This window comes from Thamnophis elegans, chromosome 8 (genome assembly GCF_009769535.1).
Source record: "Thamnophis elegans isolate rThaEle1 chromosome 8, rThaEle1.pri, whole genome shotgun sequence".
Classification (NCBI taxonomy): domain Eukaryota; kingdom Metazoa; phylum Chordata; class Lepidosauria; order Squamata; family Colubridae; genus Thamnophis; species Thamnophis elegans.
The window spans coordinates 78,550,065-78,571,102 of NC_045548.1; the positions used below are offsets into that span (position 1 = coordinate 78,550,065).

The following is a 21,038-nucleotide window of genomic DNA, read 5'->3' on the forward strand; positions in this document are numbered from 1 at the left end:
GGGCTGCCAACGCAAGAGGTTTTGGAGCAGACCACACAACATGGTTGGGTTCATCCATGACCCCCATTGACCAATAGCCAAGACATGTTGCTTTGGTGTTTCACTGAAGGATCAAAGGACTGATTATGCTCACTAAATTGAGTTAAACTCTCCCTACGTGGCTTCTGAAGTTCTAAGGGTCATTCCGGCTCTGTTCTAGGTCAGCGGTCACCAACTGGTGGTCCATGAGAAAATGTTGATGGTCCACAGAAAAAATATTTGCCTTTTTTATATTGCACTAAATCAGGGGGTCCTTAAACTACGGCCCCTGGGGTGGATACGTGCAATGAACACTTGTGTTGCTGCAGAGAGTCTCCCCCTTCAGGGTCTTTTTGTGCGGGTCAGAGGGGGGCAGAAATTCTGACTTGGGTTCAGCCTCCTGGTGGGGGGCTTTGGGCGAAGGCTGGAGGGAAGCACCGCTGGTGGCGAAGAGCCGGAGGGCCTCGTTCCAGTGGGATGGCATCATGGCCTGGAACTGGCTGACCATCTCAGCCTGATGAGCCTCCTGGCGCCGGTACCTGGTCTTGCACTCCCGCAGGTCTTCCCTCTGCTATACTCCTAGTCCTCAGTGAGGCGCTTCCGCTGAGCCTCCTTCTCGGTCAGATCCAATTTGAACTGAGCCAGCTATTTTGCCAACCCTTTCTCGTAGTGGTTCCAACAACAGCTTCTTATTAGGGTCCTAAGGACCCCGGGCGGGCAGGCGAGTAGTGGCTGGGAGGGGAGGGTGAGTGAGGCGCCTCTCAACTTGAGTGACATCCAGTGGGCCACACCCATCCAGTCACATGACCACCTAGCCACGCCCATCCAGCCAGTCATTAGGCAGATTATATTAGTGGTCCACAGTATTTAAAATTATGAATTCAGTGTCCCTGAGGTCCGAAAGATTGGGGAGCCCTGCTCTAGGTCGTTCTGGGATCTAGGCTGAAGGACTTAGAACTTGCCCGGAGTCAAATTCTGTATTTGGGTGAATGGAAAGCACACTTTTTTGGGGGGGGGGTCTTAAATCCCTCTTCAGTGTGAACTAAAGTATGGAAGAAACCAGGTTCCAAAGTTGTAACGTTCTCCCTCTTCTTGTGTCCTTCTAGCCAAAACACACCAGAAACCGGAAATCAAATCTCCCAACTTCTCCATGGTGAAAGTGATAGACATCTTTCATAGATTGGTAAGTTTGATTCCTCCTGTGAGAGAATTGTGTTTGTGTGGACAACTAGAGGGCCCCGCCCTCAATCGAACCCACAGTCCTGTGTCTTGTGATTTGCAGAATAGACTCGTGCACACCACTCCATGCTTCTCCAACTTGCGTAACGCAAGAACTCACATGCACCCAAGAAAAGTTGATGGACACAAGAGTATGGTTGGAGTAAGATCAGAGTTCCCTGATAGACGTAGCTGCCCTCAAGTCCATTCTAACCTCTGGAGATTGCAGGAACCAATGTCCACCATCTCAGCTGGTCTCCAGCAATAACCAATAGCCCTTCCAAGGACAGTGTCATCGTCTCTTTGATCCGGTCCATCCTTCCCTCAACTTCTCCAAGAGCGATGAGTAGCTCTTCCAAGGATTTTCCAGGGAGCCTCTCCATTCAGCCAATGCATTATCTTTCCATTCTACTTTTCCTCAACTTTTGCCGTTAGAATAGTTTGACCTAGGCCGTATCTCCTGGTGTCCTATGACCAAAGCAGGTGAAGTTTTGGTATCGTCTCAAAAGGAGAAGAATTGTCTTCTGCTTGGCTATTTCCTCCTGCCCAAATTGTAAGTAACCTCCAGAATTTGCTGAGCAGTTAAGCAGGAGTAGCCATGAGCAGAGAGAACTTAAAAGAAGATGAAGTTCTATCAGAGGGTCTTAACCACAAGGGTTCAGTGGGCCTTGGAGTCTTGTTAGTTGATGGAGAAGAGTCCTCAGAGTGACAAGTGTTAGTGTGAGGTCCTTGGTGCTCCCTGAGCATGGTTTCTTGCCTGCAGATATTTCATGACCCAACTAGGTAACATCATCAGTGCAAGAAGGGCCTGGGGTTTGCTCTTATTTTATATACGCGTGGCTTGGCCTGCCGGTGTTGGTGGAAGTGTTCTTGCTGCTTCCTTGATTGGGTTGTTGTTTAATGTTTGATTGTTGGTCCACTATTAATCATGGTGTTCATCTCTAGATCTCTAATCTCTAGAGATCAATGCTCCCTACCTTCTAGCACTGATGGTGTTCCCTGGTTGGGTAATTAAACATTTGCAAGAAATCAAGCAACCTCCAAGGACCTCGTAGTCTTCCTCCTCCTCCTCCTCCTCCTCCTCCTCCTCCTCCTCCTCCATCACCACCACCACCACCACCTCCTCTCCACAAATCATACTCCCTTCTAGCACTGATAATGTTGCCTGGTTGGGTAATAAAACGTTCGCAAGAAATCAAGCAAGCTCAGAGAGCTCAAGAACCTCATAGTTCTCCTCCTCCTCTTCCTCCTCCTCCTCCTCCTCCACCACCACCACCACCACCACCACCACCACCTCCTCTTCCTCCTCCTCTCCACAAACCACACTCCCTTCTAGCACTGATGGTGTTCCCTGGTTGGGTAATAAAACGTTTGCAAGAAATCAAGCAAGCTCAGAGAGCTCCAAGGACCTCGTAGTCTTCCTCCTCCTCCTCCTCCTCCCTCCCCTGCAAATCCCACTCCTTCTAAAGCTGATGATGTTCTCTAGTTGGGCAATGAAATGTCTCCAAGGAAGGAACCAAGCTCAGAGAAGCCGAAGGACCACACCTGTCATCGTCCTCCATCTCCCTCTCCTCCTCCTCTTCCTCTCCACAAACCATACTCCCTTCTAACACTGATGATGTTCCCAAGTTGGGTCGTGAGACGTCTACAAGAAATCGGCCAAGTTCAAAAAGCAATGAGGACCCCACAATTCACCCCCGAAGCTACAAATATTCCCTTCTCTTGACCAGTGTCCGGTATGGACAATTTCCTCATGGTTCCTCAACCCAGCTCCACCTCTCCCCGTCTTCTAGTGCATCATCTGTTTTTCCACCCACAGGGACCCCTCTCCGTTTTCTCCGCCAAGAATAAGTGGCATCCCACGCAGACGGTGCACTTGGTCCGCGGAGCAAACGGCTTTGGATTCACCCTGCGAGGCGACTCTCCGGTCCTGGTCGCTGGGATCATCGCTGGCGGGTGCGCGGCGGTGAGTTGCCCATCGTATAACAGCCAGGCTTGGGATCCAGGTTGCTTTGGATATCTTGCAGGACTTCCCAGTGTGTTTTGGAGGAACAGATTAACTTACCAGCCCTTGGCTCAATTTGTTGAGAATGGTATACCGTATTTTTCAGAGTATAAGACGCACCTTTTTCCTTCAAAAAAGAGGCTGAAAATCTGGGTGCATCTTATACACTGAATACAGCATTTTGGGCCTCCCGAAATCCCTCCCCCTTCACCAAAATGGCCGTGCAGAGCCTTTAGGAGGCTTTCAGAGAGCTCCTGGGGGCTGGGGAGGGCAGAAATGAGCGAAACACAGGCTGTTTTATGCTCAATTTTGCCCCTCCCAGCCTCCAGGAGCACTCTATAAGCCTCCTAAAGGCTACCCATGCCATTTTTTGCCGTTTTTGGGAGGTCTGTAAAGTGCAAAAACTTTTTTAATTTGCCTCTTCAAAATCTTGGTGCGTCTTCTACTCCAAAAAATACAGTAGTTTTATTAGAAATCAATTGCATTGCAGTAATGCATAGCCAGAGGGACGCTGTGGCTCAGAAGCCAAGGTGCTGAGCTTGTCGATCAGAAAGGTCGGCAGTTTGGCAGTTCGAACCCCTAGCGCCGCCTAACGGAGTGAGCTCCTGTTACTTGTCCCAGCTTCTGCCAACCTAGCAGTTCAAAAGCACGTAAGAAATGCAAGTAGAAAAATAGGGACCACCATTGGTGGGAAGGTAACAGCATTCCGTGCGCCTTCGGCGTTTAGTCATGCCGTCCACATGATCACGGAGACGTCTCCGGACAGCACTGGCTCTTCGGCTTTGAAACGGAGATGAGCACCGCCCCCTAGAGTTGGGAACGACTAGCACATGTGTGCGAGGGGAACCTTTACCTTTAATGCCTAGCCAGCACTGAGGATGGTGCCCCAATATCCGTAAACTCAACGTTTTCCTTCCTTAATTGTCTGCCATCGCCGATCCCTCCATGACCAATCAGGTTCAAGCAAGATAAGGAGCCGAGGTGGCGCAGTGGGTAGAGTGCAGTACTGCAGCCACTTCAGCTGACTGCTAAGCTGCAGTTCGGCGGTTCAAATCTCACTGGCTCAAGGTTGACTCAGCCTTCCATCCTTCCGAGGTGGGTAAAATGAGGACCCGGATTGTTGTTGGGGGCGATATGCTGACTCTGTAAACCGCTTAGAGAGGGCTGAAAGCCCTATGAAGCGGTATATAAGTCTAACTGCTATTGCTATTGCTATTCAGAACGATGTCTTCAAGTTGACATGCAGCTGCCTTCTTCTCCCAGCGGGGCGACCTTGATGCAGCTTCTCTGGCAGATATAGTGGTTACTTTTGCTTTCCCCAAAGCATTTCCCCCCTTCCATCCACCTACCCCCAGAGTTCATGCAGAGGGTCACCGCGTGGTAGCAAAGTGAACGTAAGATGGCAACTATTGAATTGAATTGAATTTTATTATTTGTATGCCGCCCTTCTCCGGGAAGGACTCAGGGCGGCGAACAACTCAAAAGGGGAAAAGGGGAACATAGAACAGAATACAAATAATTAAAATAAGCAAGAATCACACAACCACACAAGTCGAGAGGGGAGGGGAACTCATCAACCCCAGGCCTGCCGGCAAAGCCAGGTTTTGACGGCTTTTCGGAAGGCCTGGAGAGAGGTGAGGGTCCGAATCCCTGCGGGGAGTTCGTTCCAGAGGGCCGGAGCTGCCACAGAGAAGGCCCTCCCCCGGGTAGTAGCCAGGTGGCATTGGCTAGCCCAGTGTTTCTCAACCTTGTCAACTTGAAGATGTCTGGACTTCAACTCCCAGAATTCCCAGCCAGCGAATGCTAGCTGGGGAATTCTGGGAGTTGAAGTCCAGACATCTTCAAGTTGACAAGGTTGAGAAACACTGGGCTAGTAGACGGAACCCGGAGGAGGCCAACCCTGTGTGATCTAATGGGTCTTTGGGAGGTAATTGGCAGCAGGCGGGCAACTACAGGGGCAGACTTGGGTCAGGGTGGAAATCCGATGTTGGGGGTGGAAAATTCAGTAGAAGCTCAAGGAAGTTGATCAAACGTTCAGTTGGTTCTTGGCCAGTTGAGTTTGGTTTTCGGCCAATAAGAGCCGTCTCAGTGGCTCTACAAAGCGGGTCCTTCAGCGCTTCAACTCTTAGCGTTTGGGAGAAGAGATAGACAGATGGAACTTGAGTCCCTGGACACAAAGGGAAGGACTTCATCGCCCAAGTCACAAAGAAGGGCCACCATGTGGAACTTCAAAGGGAGAGTATGCAAAATTAATGGCCGAGGGGGATAGTCTATCAGCAGCCATGAACCATGAGAGGTAAACTGATCCACATGACCCTGCGGTCGCGCTGAGTGTCCAGATGACCAGCTGCCGGGTGTGCAAACAACAGGAAAATGCTTTGTTTTGATGGAGCTATTTCGGTGGTATGTTTCCAGACCTACCACATTTTCCGTGCCCCCTCCTACGGCGTGTTCAACTTGCATCCCTCTTTCCTGGCTGACCTCCCCAAGAGTTTTTTTATTATTATTACAGATTTAACAGAGTTGGAAGGGACCTTGTAGGTCATCTAGTCCAACCCTCCCCACCCAAGCAGGAGACCCTACACCATTTCCGACAGAGGACAGTCCTGTCTCTTCTTGAAAGCCTCCAGGGATGAAGCTCCCACAACTTCCGAAGGGAAATTCTGTTCCCTGGGTTGATTGTTCTCACTGTGAGGAAAGTCCTCTTTATTTTCAGGTTGAATCTCTCCTTGGTCAGTTTCCATCCATTGTTCCTTGTCTGGTGATTTGGGAAATAACTTGAGCCCACCCACCACCACCCTCTGTGGCAGCCCCTCAAATATTGGAAGGCTGCTATCATGTCTCCCCTGGTCCTTCTCTTCACTAAACTAGACATGCCCAGTTCCTGCAACCATTCATTGTATGTTTTAGCCTCCAGTCCCCTCATCATCCTGGTTGCTCTTCTCTGCTCTCTTTCTAGAGTCTCAACATCCTTTACAGATTAACAGATTTGGAAGGGACCTTGTAGGTCATCTAGACCAACCCCCCACCCACCCAAGCAGGAGACCCTACACCATTTCTGACCGATGGCAGTCCAGTCTCCCCTTGAAAGCCTCCAGTGATGAAGCTCCCACGACTTCTGGAGGCAACTTCTGTTCCATGGGTTGATTGTTCTCACTGTCAGAAAATCCCTCCTTATTTCCAGGTTGAATCTCTCCTTGGTCAGTTTCCATCCATTCTTCCTTGTCTGGCCTTCAGGTGCTTTGGAGAACAGCTTGACCCCCCTTCCTCCTCTCTGTGGCAGCCCCTCAAATATTGGAAGATGCTCTCCTGTCTCCCCTGGTCCTTCTCTTCACTAAACTAGCCAGGCCCAGTTCCTGCAACCGTTCATCGTATGTTTTAGCCTCCAGTCCCCTAATCATCTTGGTTGCTCTTCTCTGCTCTCTTTCTAGAGTCTCAATATCCTTTACAGATTAACAGAGTTGGAAGGGACCTTATAGGTCATCTAGTCTAACCCCCCTACCCAAGCAGGAGACCCTACATCATTTCTGACAGAGGGCAGTCCAGTCTCCTCTTGAAAACCTCCAGTGATGAAGCTTCCACAACTTCCGAAGGCAACTTCTGTTCCATGGGTTGATTGGTCTCCCGGTCAGAAAATCCCTCCTTATTTCCAGGTTGAATCTCTCCTTGGTCAGTTTCCCTCCATTGTTCCTTGTCTGCTGATTTGGGAAATAGCTTGAGCCCCCACCCCCATCCCCCTTGTCTGTGGCAGCCCCTCAAATATTGGAAGGCTGCTATCATGTCTCCCCTGGTCCTTCTCTTCACTAAACTAGACATCCCCAGTTCCTGCAACTGTTCATCGTATGTTTTAGTCTCCAGTTCCCTAATCCTCTTTGTTGCTCTTCTCTGCACTCTTTCTAGATTAATATCTGTTACAGATTAACAGATTTGGAAGGGATCTTGTAGGTCATCTAGTCCAACCCCTCCCCCCACCCAAGCAAGAGACCCTACATCATGTCCGACAGATGGCAGTCCAGTCTCTTCTTGAAAGCCTCCAGTGATGAAGCTCCTTCCAAAGGGAAATTCTGTTCCATGGGTTGATTGTTCTCCCTGTCAGAAAATCCCTCCTTATTTCCAGGTTGAATCTCTCTTCAGTTTCCATCCATTCTTCCTTGTCTGGTGCTTTGGAGAATAACTTGACCCCTTCCTCTCTGGGGCAGCCCCTCAAATATTGGAAGATGCTCTCCTGTCTCCCCTGGTCCTTCTCTTCCCTAGACTAGCCAGGCCCAATTCCTGCAACCGTCCATCGTATGTTTTGGCTTCCCTCCCCATGCCTTCCCTGCCTCTCTCCTCCCATCTAAACCAAACTCCAGCAAATTATCCCCCTTTTTACCTCGACAGGAAGCTGGCCTGAAGGAAGGAGACTACATCGTCTCCATCAATGGCCAAGACTGCAGGTGGTCGAAACACGCAGATGTGGTGCAGCTGTTGAAAGTGACCGGAGAGGAGGGAGTGAAGGTGGGCGTTATCACTCTGCTGCCCCCAGAAGGACAGAGCGCGGTAAGGCAAGGAGGATGGGGGAGGCAGGGGTGGTGGATGATGGGGTTGGGTGGACCCCAAATATTCTGGGATCTTGGGGGGGTCTCCAAGTTAATGGACCTATGGCCGTTTTTCACACTTAGCAACCGTTGCAGCATGCAACTGTGGTCACGTGGTCAAAATTCTGATGCTTGGCAACCGGTTCGTAGTTGCGATGGTTGCAGTGTCCCCGGGTCGTGTGATCCGCTTTTGCAACCTGACAAGCGAAAAGCCAGTTTCGCTTAACAACCGGGACGCTAATTTTACAGCTGCAGGCATTCACTTAACAACGGTGGCAGGCAAGGTCGTAAAATGGGGACAAAGCTCACTCGACAAATGTCTCGCTTGGCCACATCAATTTGGGGCTCCATGAAGTTGAGGATTACCGATAAAACCTGTTTGTCAGCGTCCCAAGTAATGCAACTCCGAGGCAGGTAGATTCCCCAAAGAACAATTTATGGGATACTTCAAACTGGCACGACTGGTGAAAACCGACTCTGTGACACCTCATTAAAAAGTTTCCCTTCCCCCCCCCCTCCCCAAGTCATCAGCCACATTGCCCCACAGAGCCAGTTGCTTGGTTACTCCACACCTCCTCTCCAGTGGTGGGTTCCAATCCCGTCGCAACCAGTACGGGGCCCTGCGACACCCAGCTGCTCGCCGTTGATTGCGCAGGCACTGTGCATGTGTGCGCAATTGGCCGGTCGTGTTATAAACAGGTAAGGAACGCGGGCGCCCCCGGGCGGGTGGGCCAAACGAGCCACCCTACCGGTACAGTGGCCGCTGCTCCCGGCTACTACCGTACAGCCCAGAACCCACCACTGCTCCTCTCCTCAGCCACTCGTTGGGATGCCCTTGGTTACCACAAGAAAACATTTTGTCGTGACTCTAAAACCCCAGCTATCTATCCCGCTCCTCTCTGTCTCTTCTTCTTCCGTGTGGCAACCCTGAAGCCCCCAAGTTGGCCTCAGCCAGGTTCGCTTCAGAGTTGACAGTCGGACCCCCTTAACTGAGGAGGAGCTCCTGAAACAGAAAAGAAGCCACCTAGAGGTTAATCAGTGTTTCCGTTAACCACCTCTTCCTCCCCGCTTGCAAGAGGTCCCTTTGGCTTCCGAGGTTGTTTCTGGTGGAACTGTTCGACCAACCTGTGCATCTTCGCATCCCAACTCTTTCCCGACATAGATTCAGAGAGAGGGAAGCCCTTCCGTTGTACTAGGTCAGGGATGGCTAACCCTTTTGTCGTTGGGCGCCAAAATCATAATACAATCCATGTGTGAAACCCCCCACATGACCCCCCCTCACCCCGCACATGTCCGCGCAACACACACACTCCCACGCCCCATTTTGGGCCGAGTAGGCTCCCCTGCAGCCTCCTGGGAGCAAAAACAGGCCAGGTGGGGTGCCCCCCCCCCAGCGCACACCACCTATTATGCATGTGTGTAAAACACCCCCGCTCCTGACACATACATGTGCATCTCCCCGCATGTGGCCCCCCACACGCATGCGTGGCAGAGACCCCAAAATAAGCTAGCTGGTGGGAGGCGCGCACACATGCGCAGTGGAGCTGAGCTGGGGCAACTGCTCAAGTGCCCGCAGTGAGGGTTCTGTGTGCCACCTGTGGGATGCCTGCCATAGGTTGGCCCTCGCAGTGCTAGGTATTGCAATCTCCCCTTGCATAATCTGGAACCCAAGATTCTCCCCATTTCGTAACGCCTTTGGGGTTGACGCTGTTCTTGACCATCGGGCCTTCCTTTTTCTCCAGAAAACGGACAAGAAGCCGACAGCCGCCACCTCCGGAGCGGGAGCCGTGCTGAAAAGCAACAAAGAGAACAACCGCAAGACCCCCTTGCCGGGCAAAGCTTCCGGGGGTCTCCTCGCCTGGGGACGGAAGAGCAAACGCAGCAAAAGCTGTAGCTCCGTGAGCCTCCCCTTCAGCACGGGGGATAACAACACCCTGGCCCACTGAGCCGGCCCACATCCGTCCTCCCTGGACTGGAGAAGACGGGATGGGCGTCCATCAAGCAGATGTTTTTGGGACCTCTTCAAACGAGACTCGTTTTTGGGAAGGTGGACCGGAGTTGTATCACCTTGCTTCCGGGGGTTGTGGGGGGAGTGCGGGGGGGAGGGAGGGAAATGTGCCTTGTGAGAAAAATTAATTCTGCGCCACTAAACTTCCCGATGACATAAAATGAAGTTCTGTCATTATGGGATGTCTGCCTCTTTAGAACCAGATACTGGAGGCCAGTGGTGGGATTCAAATTTTTTTTTATTACCGGTTCTGTGGGAGTGGCTTGGTGGGTGTGATGTGCCTTGATGGGTGTGGCAGGGGAAGGATACTGTAAAATCCCCATTCCCTCCCCACTTCAGGGGAAAGAGACTGCAAAATCCAAACTTCCTCCCACTCCAGGGGAAGGATACTGCAAAATCTCTATTCCCTCCCCACTCCAGGGGAAGGATACTGCAAAATCCCCACTTCCTCCCACTCCAGGGGAAGGATACTGCAAAATCCCCATTCCCTCCCCACTCCAGGGGAAAGAGACTGCAAAATCCCCATTCCCTCCCCACTCCAGGGGAAGGATACTGCAAAATCTCTATTCCCTCCCCACTCCAGAAGGATACTGCAAAATCCCCACTTCCTCCCACTCCAGGAGAAGGATACTGCAAAATCTCTATTCCCTCCCCACTCCAGGGGAAGGATACTGTAAAATCCCCATTCCCTCCTCACTCCAGGGGAAAGAGACTGCAAAATCCCCACTTCCTCCCAATCAGCTGGGACTCGGGAGGCAGAGAATAGATGGTGGCAGGGCCAGTCAGAAGTGACATTTGCCGGTTCTCCGAACTACTCAAAATTTCTACTACCGGTTCTCCAGAACTGCTCAAAACCTACTGAATACCCACCTCTGCTGGAGAACCATCTGTGGCCACCTTGGTTGGTTTGTGGCAGAGGTGGCTTGCTCCCGGTTTGGCGCGCAGCGTGCACATGCGTCTTACCATACAGCGACACCTCCGCAACACTCCAGCTGATGGGGGGGGAGCGTCGTGCAGGCACTGTCAAGTTATATTTATCCCAAGGGTATTTTTTGAAGAGGATGCTGGACTTTCTGGTTTTTTTCTTTGAAGAGGTTTCACTTCTCATCCCAGAAGCTTCTTCAGCTCTGACCGGATAGTGGGAAATGAAAGGATTTTTACTCCTTGCAGGCAGCTGGTCATTTGCATCCTTTGAGAGGGTCGTTGAGGGCACTTGGAGATTTATCTGTGTCCACAAGGTCACCTGAGTGGTGCAAATGGGGGTGGAGCCTTCTTGGAACTGCTGAAAGGACTTTGTGTTGTAGATTGGAGATAGATGATGTCCTACCCCTCCCCCTCCGTTCAATTTTGACATAGATGGCCTCTTTGACCCCTCGTTCAAACCAACTCAAACGACACAGATAAACCTGCAAGCAGCCTCAATGACTCACTCAAATAATGCAAATGACCAGCTGTCTGCAAGGAGTGTAAATCCTTCCGTTCCCCACCATCCAGCATAGGTGGCTGGGGAATTCTGGGAGTTGAAGTCCATAGGACTTAAAGTCGCTAAGGTCGAGAAACACTGTATTAGAGCTTAGATACTAGCGGTGGGGGGACGGGACGACAGCAGTGTTCCAATATTTGAGGGGCTGCTACAAAGAAGAGGGGCTCAACCTGTTCTCCAAAGCACCAGAAAGCAGAATAAGAAGCAATGGATGGACACTAACCAAGGAGGGAGGCAACCTAGAACTAAGGAGAAATTTCCTGACAGAACTAGCCAATGGAACTGCTTGCCACCAGAAGTTGTGGGTGTTCCATCACTGGAGGTTTGAAGAAGAGGCTGAACAGTCGTCACCTGTCTGAAATAACATAGGGCCGTGATGGCAAACCTATAGCACGCGTGCCAGAGCTGGCACGCAGAGCCTCTCTCTGTGGGCACACGCACCTTCGCCAGATGTTCTGCTTGTTTCTGACATGCTGGCCAGCTGGTGTTTGCGGGCACTGCAGTGCTGGAAAATGGCCAGAAAAATAACCAAAAACAGCCAGAAAAACAACCTGATAATGGCCCCCAAAATGGGCAAAATGCAGGCCATTTTTCAGGCTGTTTTCGGGGACAAAAATAGCCTGAAAAACGGCCGAAAAACCGGCATACTCATGTCGGGCAGCTGGGTCTTCGGGCTTCTGGTACTCCAGCATGCGCACATATGCTCACACATGCACACACGTTGCCATTACTGGTATAGGACATGGCTGGCAAGACTTTTAGGCGTCAACTCCCAGAATTCCCCAGCCAACCATGCTGGTGTTAGGCCCACGGCTTGAACAGGGGGTTGGACTAGACGACCTCCAAGGTCCCTTCCAACTCTTATTTTGTTAATGAGCTGAAAATGGTGTCCGTGTGTGTGTGTGTTCTTCCTTTGTCTACCATTCAACCATCTAAACATCAAAATCTCACCAAACCGTGGTAGCCCACCAATGCGTCATTTCTCGAAAAGAAGGCCAGACCTCTTAGGAGACAAGATTCTGCGTGTAACCCTTTAATTGTCATCGGAAAGCTTCATTCCCAAGAGCAGGAATAAATATATTTCTGAAGGGGTGGGGGGGTGGGGAAGGGGAGGCAAAACGCTGGAAAGCAACAACTGAATAAATAACAAAAAAGAGCATTCTTCTCACGCACGAAGAAAAAAAAAATAAGTTGGCATGAATGATATTTACAACTCGGAACTCCGTTCTGTGGTTTAGCCGACGGATCGGTTTTCCACGATAAGCTTTGTAACTGCGTTCCTGTGACTGAAACCCCCTATCTTCCCTCCACCCCCAATTCAGCTGGGTTGGGACTGCCATTCCCATCTTCCACAGCCACGATGCTGGGAATTGCAATCCTAATGCTGCCGGAGGTGGATACGAGATTGGGGGGGGGGGGAATCTCTATTATCAGTGTTTCCCAGCCTTAGCTGCTTTAAGATCGATGGAACTTCAACTCCCAGAATTCCCCGGACTGGGGAATTCTGGGAGTTGAAGTCCACTCATCTTAAAAAGTGGCCAAGGTTGAGAAACACTGCTCTATATAATAAATTCTCTCAAGAAGGACAGAAATGGTGTGCCTGCTGTTAAGACGAGGCTGTTCTCCATTTATCTGCATCTGTGTCTACCCTGCAATTTTCCCAAAATTCATAGCCAGGCCCTGACGCGAAGGGCAGTTTGTCCACCATCATTCTTCCTTGACCGACTGAACCACCCCCAAAAAATATCCCACTCAGATTCCCAAACAGCTGTAAAAAGAGGCAGGTTTCCTTCCTATTTACAAAAAAATAAAAGGCATCTTGGCCAGAGACTTTCTAAGCCGATTGTGAGAAATAAGATGACCGTCGGAACAAGAGGGGCCAAGGGCTTTGCAGACTGGGCTCGGGAGTCTTTTTTGGTCCTTCTCTCTCTCTCTTTCCGCGCTATCGCTGTTTCTAACCGACCCCCCCAAGTGCAAACAAAGCAGGGATTCCCCCAGCCGAAAAGATCGGTGGCGAACCTGAGCCGCTAGGCCGGGAAAAGGCTTCCGGAATGGAAGGAGTTGGCTGGACTCGTTTTGACTTGCGATCCGGGCTGGAAGACTGGAGGCCCCTGGTTTTCCCATATGGAGATCTGTCTGGACTCCCGTTTATTGGGGTGGAGGAGACCCCCAACATTGATCGCAAAGGCTGCCCGCGCCAAATCTTGTTTTCCGGCCAATCGGCTCGACCTTGTTCTGGACTGGCTCCCGAGTGGGAACTCGACACTTCCGTGAGCCGACTTCGGCGAGATGTGCGGTTCTCCGTCTCCCGCGTTTGCTGGGTGATTAAGGGAGCTGAGAACTAACCCCAACGATGAAGGAGGTGGCAGGTGAGTTGCCCAGCTAGGTGGCTCCTCCATGCTTTATCCTGCACCAGGACGTGATTTAGGCGTCAACGCTCTGCACCTGGAGTAATCTGAAGGTAAGAGATTTGGAGAGTTGGATGGGATGTTCCTTTTTAGGAAGGAAGTTGCAGGTGGGAGGGCTCTGGTTTGTTGGAATAAAAGGCACTTTCTCTGGAAACCGCAAGCTCCTCCAAGAACTGCTTAGCACCCAAGGGGTGAATGGGACCCTCTCCTCCAGTTGGCCAGGAGCAGCCAGCAACCCCCTAGGAGCATTCTTGCATCCTTCTCTAAAAGCGCTGGGAGATGCTAGAAACCACAGCGCGTGAGTCGCGTGTAGCATGGCGAGAGTTGAGGTAGCCCCACCACGGCCAGCAATATCCAGAAAGTGGACTTGCTATAGTAGGAGGCCCCTCACTACAACAACTCTACAGAACTTCAAGGCTACCATCCTGGCCTTTGGTCAAGTGGAGAGAGAGGGCCTGTGGGCTGATGTGGGTCTGGTGCGCTGTAGGAAGCAGGAAGGCAGGAGGGCAAGGGACAGGTGGTGGGACCGAAGCCCTGCTGTGTCAAAACTCTCTACCCCTGTAGGCCAGAATCACGGTTAAGAGTCCAAGATGTTCTCCACCAGTTGTCCTATCCAAGGACCACCTAGTTTCTCTTTGATGAGCCCTATCTCTGTCTTGTTCTCCACACATATGTGCACCAACCCAAGATAAGATTCTCTCCATTCCTGGACCCAGGAGGAGATAAAAGCGATGGTCCCTAGAGATCCAGAGACATCTTCCCTACATTGTGATGGGATGGATGGAGAAGCAAAGGTCAAATCGTTGCTCTTTCTGATTTTCTTTTATCTAGGTGAAACTGAGAATTTGGCTTTGCTTCTTGGGGGAGGAAAAAATCAGATTTCAGCAGTGGAAGTTGAGAAATAAACTTAAAACGGAGGGTCACTCCGTTTGAAGCAGGTTGGGGGAGAGGAGCCGCAACCGTCTCCCGTGTTCGTAGAGCACATTAAACATGCTCAAACACTGTCTGGATAAAGCATTTCATAGCTCTTGCTTTCCGCCCCATAACTCCTACCTCTACCTTTTGCCCCATAAGGATGCCCCTGGGTGCGAGCACTCATGACAGAGGACACTTTATGGGAACATTTCTTTTCACTACGACTCCTGGCTTTCTCCCATTTCTGGCCTACGGAAGAGAACTTGGCTCCTTCCTTTGGGGAGAAAGAAAAATAAATAAATCTGGAAACCTGGTAAAGGATGCCCCAGATCCAGCCAAAGTCCATCACTTAAGGTGCCGTAAGGAATGGGTTGTGGGTGGGGTCTTCCTGGAACCCGAGCAGGACACCAAAGCGCTGAGTGTTGGAAGGAAGGGACGTTGAGATGAGCTTGGGTGAGAAGGGACAACTCCAGAATGGGGGCATCCCCACTTCCTGTCGTCGCCACCGCTCAGCTGGGGAGCTACGAGGGTCAAGGAGGGCCTGGTAGCCTTTCCGCGCGCACACGCACACACCCCTTCACTTAAGGAGAGGTCGAGAAAGCGCTCCCGTTCTGTATCACAGTGTATAAAACTCTGCCCGACAAGAAAAAACGAGTGACGAGAATGGAGTTCCTTCTCATTATCCCCGTCCCGTTTCAAGGGCGGCATAACCAGGCCTTTTGTGGGGCGCTGAGATGTCGAGATGGGGAGGGGGGGGGGGACTGCATGGCTTGGCCCCCTTTGGCAGTGACTGTGCTGCAACAAGGACGGGGAAAAAAAAGGAATCTTCCCGCAAATCTTAAAAACTTGCCGGTGTTTGAGCCTCGCCAACAGCTAATCCAACAGCTTCCAGAGGTGCCACACCCCCACACAGAGTTCTCAGTGGTCAATCGAATGGCACCCCCTCCCCTTCCACAGGAGCAGTCGGACAAACTGGCCTCCCAGGAGGCCAGTTCGCTTTCCCCACAACGCCGGACTTTGTGATCTGCATCCTATCGCCTTTTGTGCCCCTCCCACTCCTCTGACTCCTCTGAAAAGGATTCAGCTACCATCTTGAACATTCGCCCCCCACATCGACCCATTCAAACGTTCCTTCATCTGCCCAAACCAGGTACTGCGCCCCCCCCCCATTTCCACAGGACAGACTTGATTTTTGGGGGGGGGGGGAGTGTAGAGAGGCCTCCTGGCCTTTCTACCTTGGTTCACAATTCTCCCGAATGGTGTCGGGTTGTCCATTTATGTAGATGCTCCCGATGAAGTCTTTGGGAGGTTATCCACCAGGGGACCACTAAGAGGCAGCCTCATTTTGTCCGTCCGCACAGGCCCCAAGGGGTTCCTGAGCAACTTCAGATGCCCAAGTTGGCATAGCCAAGACGGCAAGGTCAGTGGGCCCACAGCTTTTCTCTTCGGGTGCTTCGCAAGGTTGGCATCTCCTGCCGCATCGAAAAAATGGTTCTCACTGACTGACTTTGGGATTCGGGAGGAGATCCAGGTGATGGCTGTCCAACTGCGGTCCGGTCCTGTTGGCACAAGGGCTATAGCACTCCCTCCATGAAGCCTGTGTCCAGGTGCTGGATGAGCACCCGGATGAAGGACATTTCCTTGCGGGTGTTTTCAAAAATAATCCGTGGGTCGTCTGACTGGCAGCGCAGACAGTTAGGGGCCATCACCATGGCAAGGTTGTTGACGTCCATCTTGGTGATGGCCACATTACCCGGCTGCACGAACACCTGTGAGGGGAAGGGAAAAGGTGTTACTCTGTGGGTCACAACCCAGAGCGGAGACAAATCTATATACTCCAGGTGGTCCTCAACCTACGACCACAATGGAGCCCAAAATTTCTGTTGTTAAGCGAGAAATTAGTAACAGGGTTAATTGAATCTGGCTTCTCCACTGACTTTGCTTGTCCGAAGGTCGCAAAAGGGGATCGCATAACCCCAGAACACTTCCACCGTCATAAAGAGGAACCAGCTGTCAAGCATCCAAATGCGAATCACGTCACCATGGGGCGTGTGTAACGATGGTAAGTGTGAAAAGTGGTCATAAATCACTTTTTTCAATGCCGTTGTAACCTCAGTCACTAAACAAACTGTTGTAAGTCAAAGACTACCTGTAGTAAAAGTCTTATTCTCATAACCTTTAATTGGACAAAACCGCGGACCGTTAGGGTAATAATTTTTGAACCAAGGTACCTCAAATGGGCTCACGTACAGAACGTATCCAGGATATTAAGAAACTCTGCCACTCCTCAATCCAGGCATCGCGGAATTTGGTAAGGAAATATCTCTAAAAAATTGAGTCAATGTGTGGGAGATTATCTAGTGTACTATTAAAACTCTCTGTTAATACATTAAAATTTAATAGCTGGAGCTGTGGGGGTTGTGCAGTGAGCCAGAACACACAATTGTGGTTGATTGGTTGGAGAGTGCTGGCTCCTGCGTGAGGCAATCTGCGCTGTGATTGGTTGCTATGGGTGTGGAGGGGGCGTTCCCAATTTTTCCCGCCTTTTTCTTCTATCTGCCCTCTGGGCTCTGTGATTTACCTCAGGATGCTTCCGGTTTGCCTGACTATGTGGTTTGCCGTTTATATAGTTGTAAAATGTATTTATTTATATAAAACTACACGTTCGCATCTACGTCTCTGACTTCATTTGGACACCTGCTGTGTAATTCCTGGCCACTCTCGTGTCTGTGAACTTTGAAAATTGGACGAAACAACGCATCATAGGGCAAATGTTTCTAAACTGGAATGGGACAATTTGTCGTGATCAAGTCAGCGCTGCAGGACAACTGGCTGTGGCCAACTTAGTTCTTCTTCTTTTGGTTGACCATGTTTTCGTCAAAATTGTGTTACCTCTTACATCAAAGGATATCAGTCCCAGGATTAGCAACTTTTATAACGCTTTGATGAATAATAATCCCACATTGAATTGTGCAGTGACAAGGCCGTGGCTCATCATCCTAGACCCATGATGGCAAAGCTATCACACGTATGCCATGTCGCCTGGCACATGTGGCGTCACCTGTTCCTGTTCTGGGTTTCTGGCACTTACACATGCACGCTGATCAGCTGTCGGTCGTGTGTGTGGCAGTGTTGGGACACTGGAAGAGCTGGTCTTCTGTTTTCCAGCGTGAGCATGGATGCAGGCGAGCTGATAGTCACACACGCATGTGCGCCAGTAACCGGAAGACTAACTGGCAAGGGCACATGCGTGGGCTGGAACACGGAAGTTCATCTTCTGGCATGCACATGTCACCTGGGCAGCGGCCTTTTCAGCACTCGGTGCCCTCACCATCAGTATCCTAGACCTTTTTTGAACCCATGTACCCCAAAATGGGTTAATTTGCAAAATGCATCCAAAATCCAGGTAGCTGATGAACATGCTCACATATTGCAGGAGAGAAAAACTAATTCGGGGTCTTCCTATTCTGAGGAGCAGGGAATGTGAAGACCTAGAACTAAGGAAAAAATTCCTAACAGTAAGAACAATGAATCAGTGGAATGGCTTACTTTCAGAAGTTGTGGGTGCTCCATCACAGTTTTTAAAGAGACTGGACAGCCATTTGTCCGGAATGACATAGGGTCTCCAGCCAGAGAGTTGGACTAGAAGACCTCCAAGGTCCCTTCCACCCCTATTATTCTATGTTCTATGACCACTCTAGGAGTTCAACTTCTCAAGGCATCCTTCATCCTTCTTGGAGGACCTCACAGGCCCCAGCCTAATGTAACTGCATCGGTGGAGAAAGTTGGACCCTCCTCCTTCTCCTAGGGATGGAGAAGGTATGTTCTTGGTCATGCTTACCGTGTTTCCCCGAAAATACGACATGTCCTGAAACTAAGGCCATGCCATATTTTTCAGGTGGGCAAAAATATAAGCCCCCCCAAAAAAATAAGCCCCCTGGACAACACCCCCCCCTCGGGCCAGGCAGAGCACCACTCACCAATCTAGCGGTATCCTGAAGGCGCCAAGCCGTGGGAACCGGGAGGGGAGAGCGCTCACGTTGCTTGGCGCCTACGGGATACTGCTAGGTCAGTGAGCAGCGGTATGCCCAGCTGGAGAGGGGGTTTACCGGGTGGCTGCTGCACTCCCCGATCGCGCGCCTCCCAGCCTCACGATGCCCTGGCCCAACTCTCCCTGCAGAGCCAGAGCACCTCCGCTGCCACTGTCCCCCTCCGCCACCATCCCAGCATGGCTTTTTCTGCGGAAGTAGGCTGCCGGAAGTGGCCGCTCTGTACGTACGCTCTATGGTTGTACGCTTTGCCGGCAGCCGGCCCATAATTTCTCTCTCTTTCCTCTGCCTTCGTTTCCCTCCCCACATTCTCTCATTTGTTTGGAGTCTCACAAAGACTCATTTCTAGCAACTTTTACCGATGTAGAGGAGGGGGGGGAGTTGGGGGGGGATGCGAAGCGCGTGTCCTAGCGCTATCGGAGACTGATAGCTCTGCTGCGTTCCTTGCCCTTTCATCGAGGTAAGCCCCTTGTAAAAAAAACCTTGCAAGTTGAACTCATAAGATTTTTTTTACAAGGGGCTTCCCTGGATGAAAGGGCAAGGAACACAGCGGGGCTGGACAGGTAAGAGGTGCGCCTCGCTTCTCCCCCCACCTGCCACCCCTCACTAAAGGGATGGTGGGGAAAAGAACCAGGTAGGCTGCCTTTACCATTGAGGCGAGGTGGGCGGTGTTGGGCCGCGAGGCGTGCCTCTTACCTTTCCAGGTCCATCGCGGTCCTCGCTGTTAGGAATATAATCTAACAGTTGGGTTGGCAATATATAGATCATGTAAGAATGCTATACCTGTTTCTTTAAATCATACTGTAAAATGTGATTGGCTGCTGTTTTCCTCAATCGGTCATAAGAGGGAGCCAGAATGACTATTAGTTCTCTGTTTGTTACATGCTGGGCTGATCTGATCTGAGTGTTTTTGGAAGCTGGCTGTTAGAAAGTGCCGTGAGCTATTGTAAGTTTTGCAACTGCTAGCAAACTTTGAGTACTGAACTGTACTCAACTGTACTTTGAGTACCAGACTGTTTGTATGATACTGGACTATGTTATTTGGATTATCCCTTAACTGAAAGACATTGATGACTGACTGTCTTATCCATGTATGACTTGGACTGTTTGATGGACTCTGATACCTCTATTTCCACGAAAGTAAAAGCCTATTTAAACTGCAGCGTCTCTGTATGCTGGGTTGTGTGTTCTCCAACACAACTCTCCCAACGCTTCTCTGAACGTACTCGCTCTCCCAATGGGGAGATTACCTAACACTCGGCATTGTGTCCAGGGAAGCCCGTGGTTAAAAAAAAAAAAACATTTTCACAATTTCAAGAAGTTTGATTGAACTCGCGAGAAGGGTTTCTTTTTTACCAGTAGCTTCCCTGGACACAATGGCGAGGAACGCAACAGAGCTGGAAAGGTAAAAAGTGTGCCTCGTTTCTCGTCTGCCCCTTCCCCTAAAATAAGACCCTGTCTTATTTTCGGGGAAACACGGTAGGTCCTAGGTTTGCATTCTCAGCCCAGGTAGAGTCAGTAGGATAAGCACCATCGTCCATGTTGCGGGGTGCTTTTTTTTTCAACCGTCAACTGGACTTCCTTTGTCTTTCCTTGAAGAGGTTTCGCTTCTCGTCCAAGAAGCTTCTTCAGGTTCTGATTGAATGGTGGCGAATGGAAGGATTGATATTCCACGCGGTCATCTCATCTTTAGCACTTCCTCTGAGAAACCTTGAGTGCCACTCGCAGGTTTGGTCAAGCCTGGAGCCATCTTTGATTTATTAATTTATTTATTTATTAATAAAATTTATAGGCCGCCCAATCCCGACGGGATTAATGGGAGTCTTTAGGGCAAGCGGTGAGAATGAGAAGGGGGAGGGGGGAGATAGCAGGGGGTGTTGTGTTATCATAACAACATTCTTTCCCCTGGGGATCAAGGACATCTCACCAGCACTTGGTGAGGCGTGACTGGAAGGAAACCGAAGTTGGCGCAGTGACCGGATTGGACCACGTGATACACATGGGGATTGAGAGGAAGGAACTTTTGACTTTGCCTTGGGTGGGGGTGGGGGCGCTTTCAGATTCAGGTTATCCCCAGATGTGTCAATATGACATCTCTAACCAATCTATTTACTTGGAACCGTGACATGTTTATCAGTGCCCTCGGGGTCACCCCAATAACGCAAATGGATACGGAACTTTCTTGGAACTGCCAAAGAAGTTTCTTTGGGATGAGAAGAGAATATCTGGCCTGCAGAAATCTTGTCTTTCGGATCTCTGGCCTGCCACACTTTCTATTATTCTGCTAGGCATTTTCTATGGTGGGAAAATGGGAGTTGGGGATTGTACGGAGTTAGATGATATGTAGCCATAACAAC

At 50.5% G+C, this 21,038-nt stretch overlaps 2 protein-coding genes across 2 annotated transcripts in view; one reads left to right on the forward strand and one right to left on the reverse strand.

Annotated features, from left to right (window-relative positions):
* The window catches only part of RHPN1 (rhophilin Rho GTPase binding protein 1), a 55,220-nt gene extending 45,233 nt beyond the window's left edge, over nucleotides 1–9,987 (forward strand). The window contains 4 exon segments of the mRNA XM_032222984.1: nucleotides 1,125–1,201; nucleotides 3,056–3,202; nucleotides 7,622–7,780; nucleotides 9,561–9,987. Of these exon segments, the coding sequence (XP_032078875.1) occupies nucleotides 1,125–1,201; nucleotides 3,056–3,202; nucleotides 7,622–7,780; nucleotides 9,561–9,764 (587 nt within the window). The 3' untranslated portion in view covers nucleotides 9,765–9,987.
* Nucleotides 9,988–12,326: 2,339 nt separating this feature from the next.
* Nucleotides 12,327–21,038, reverse strand: part of LOC116512753 (rho GTPase-activating protein 39) — a 30,682-nt gene continuing 21,970 nt past the window's right edge. The window contains exon 7 of the mRNA XM_032223390.1: nucleotides 12,327–16,401. Within this exon, the coding sequence (XP_032079281.1) occupies nucleotides 16,207–16,401 (195 nt within the window). The 3' untranslated portion in view covers nucleotides 12,327–16,206. The remainder of the gene's footprint in view (nucleotides 16,402–21,038) is intronic.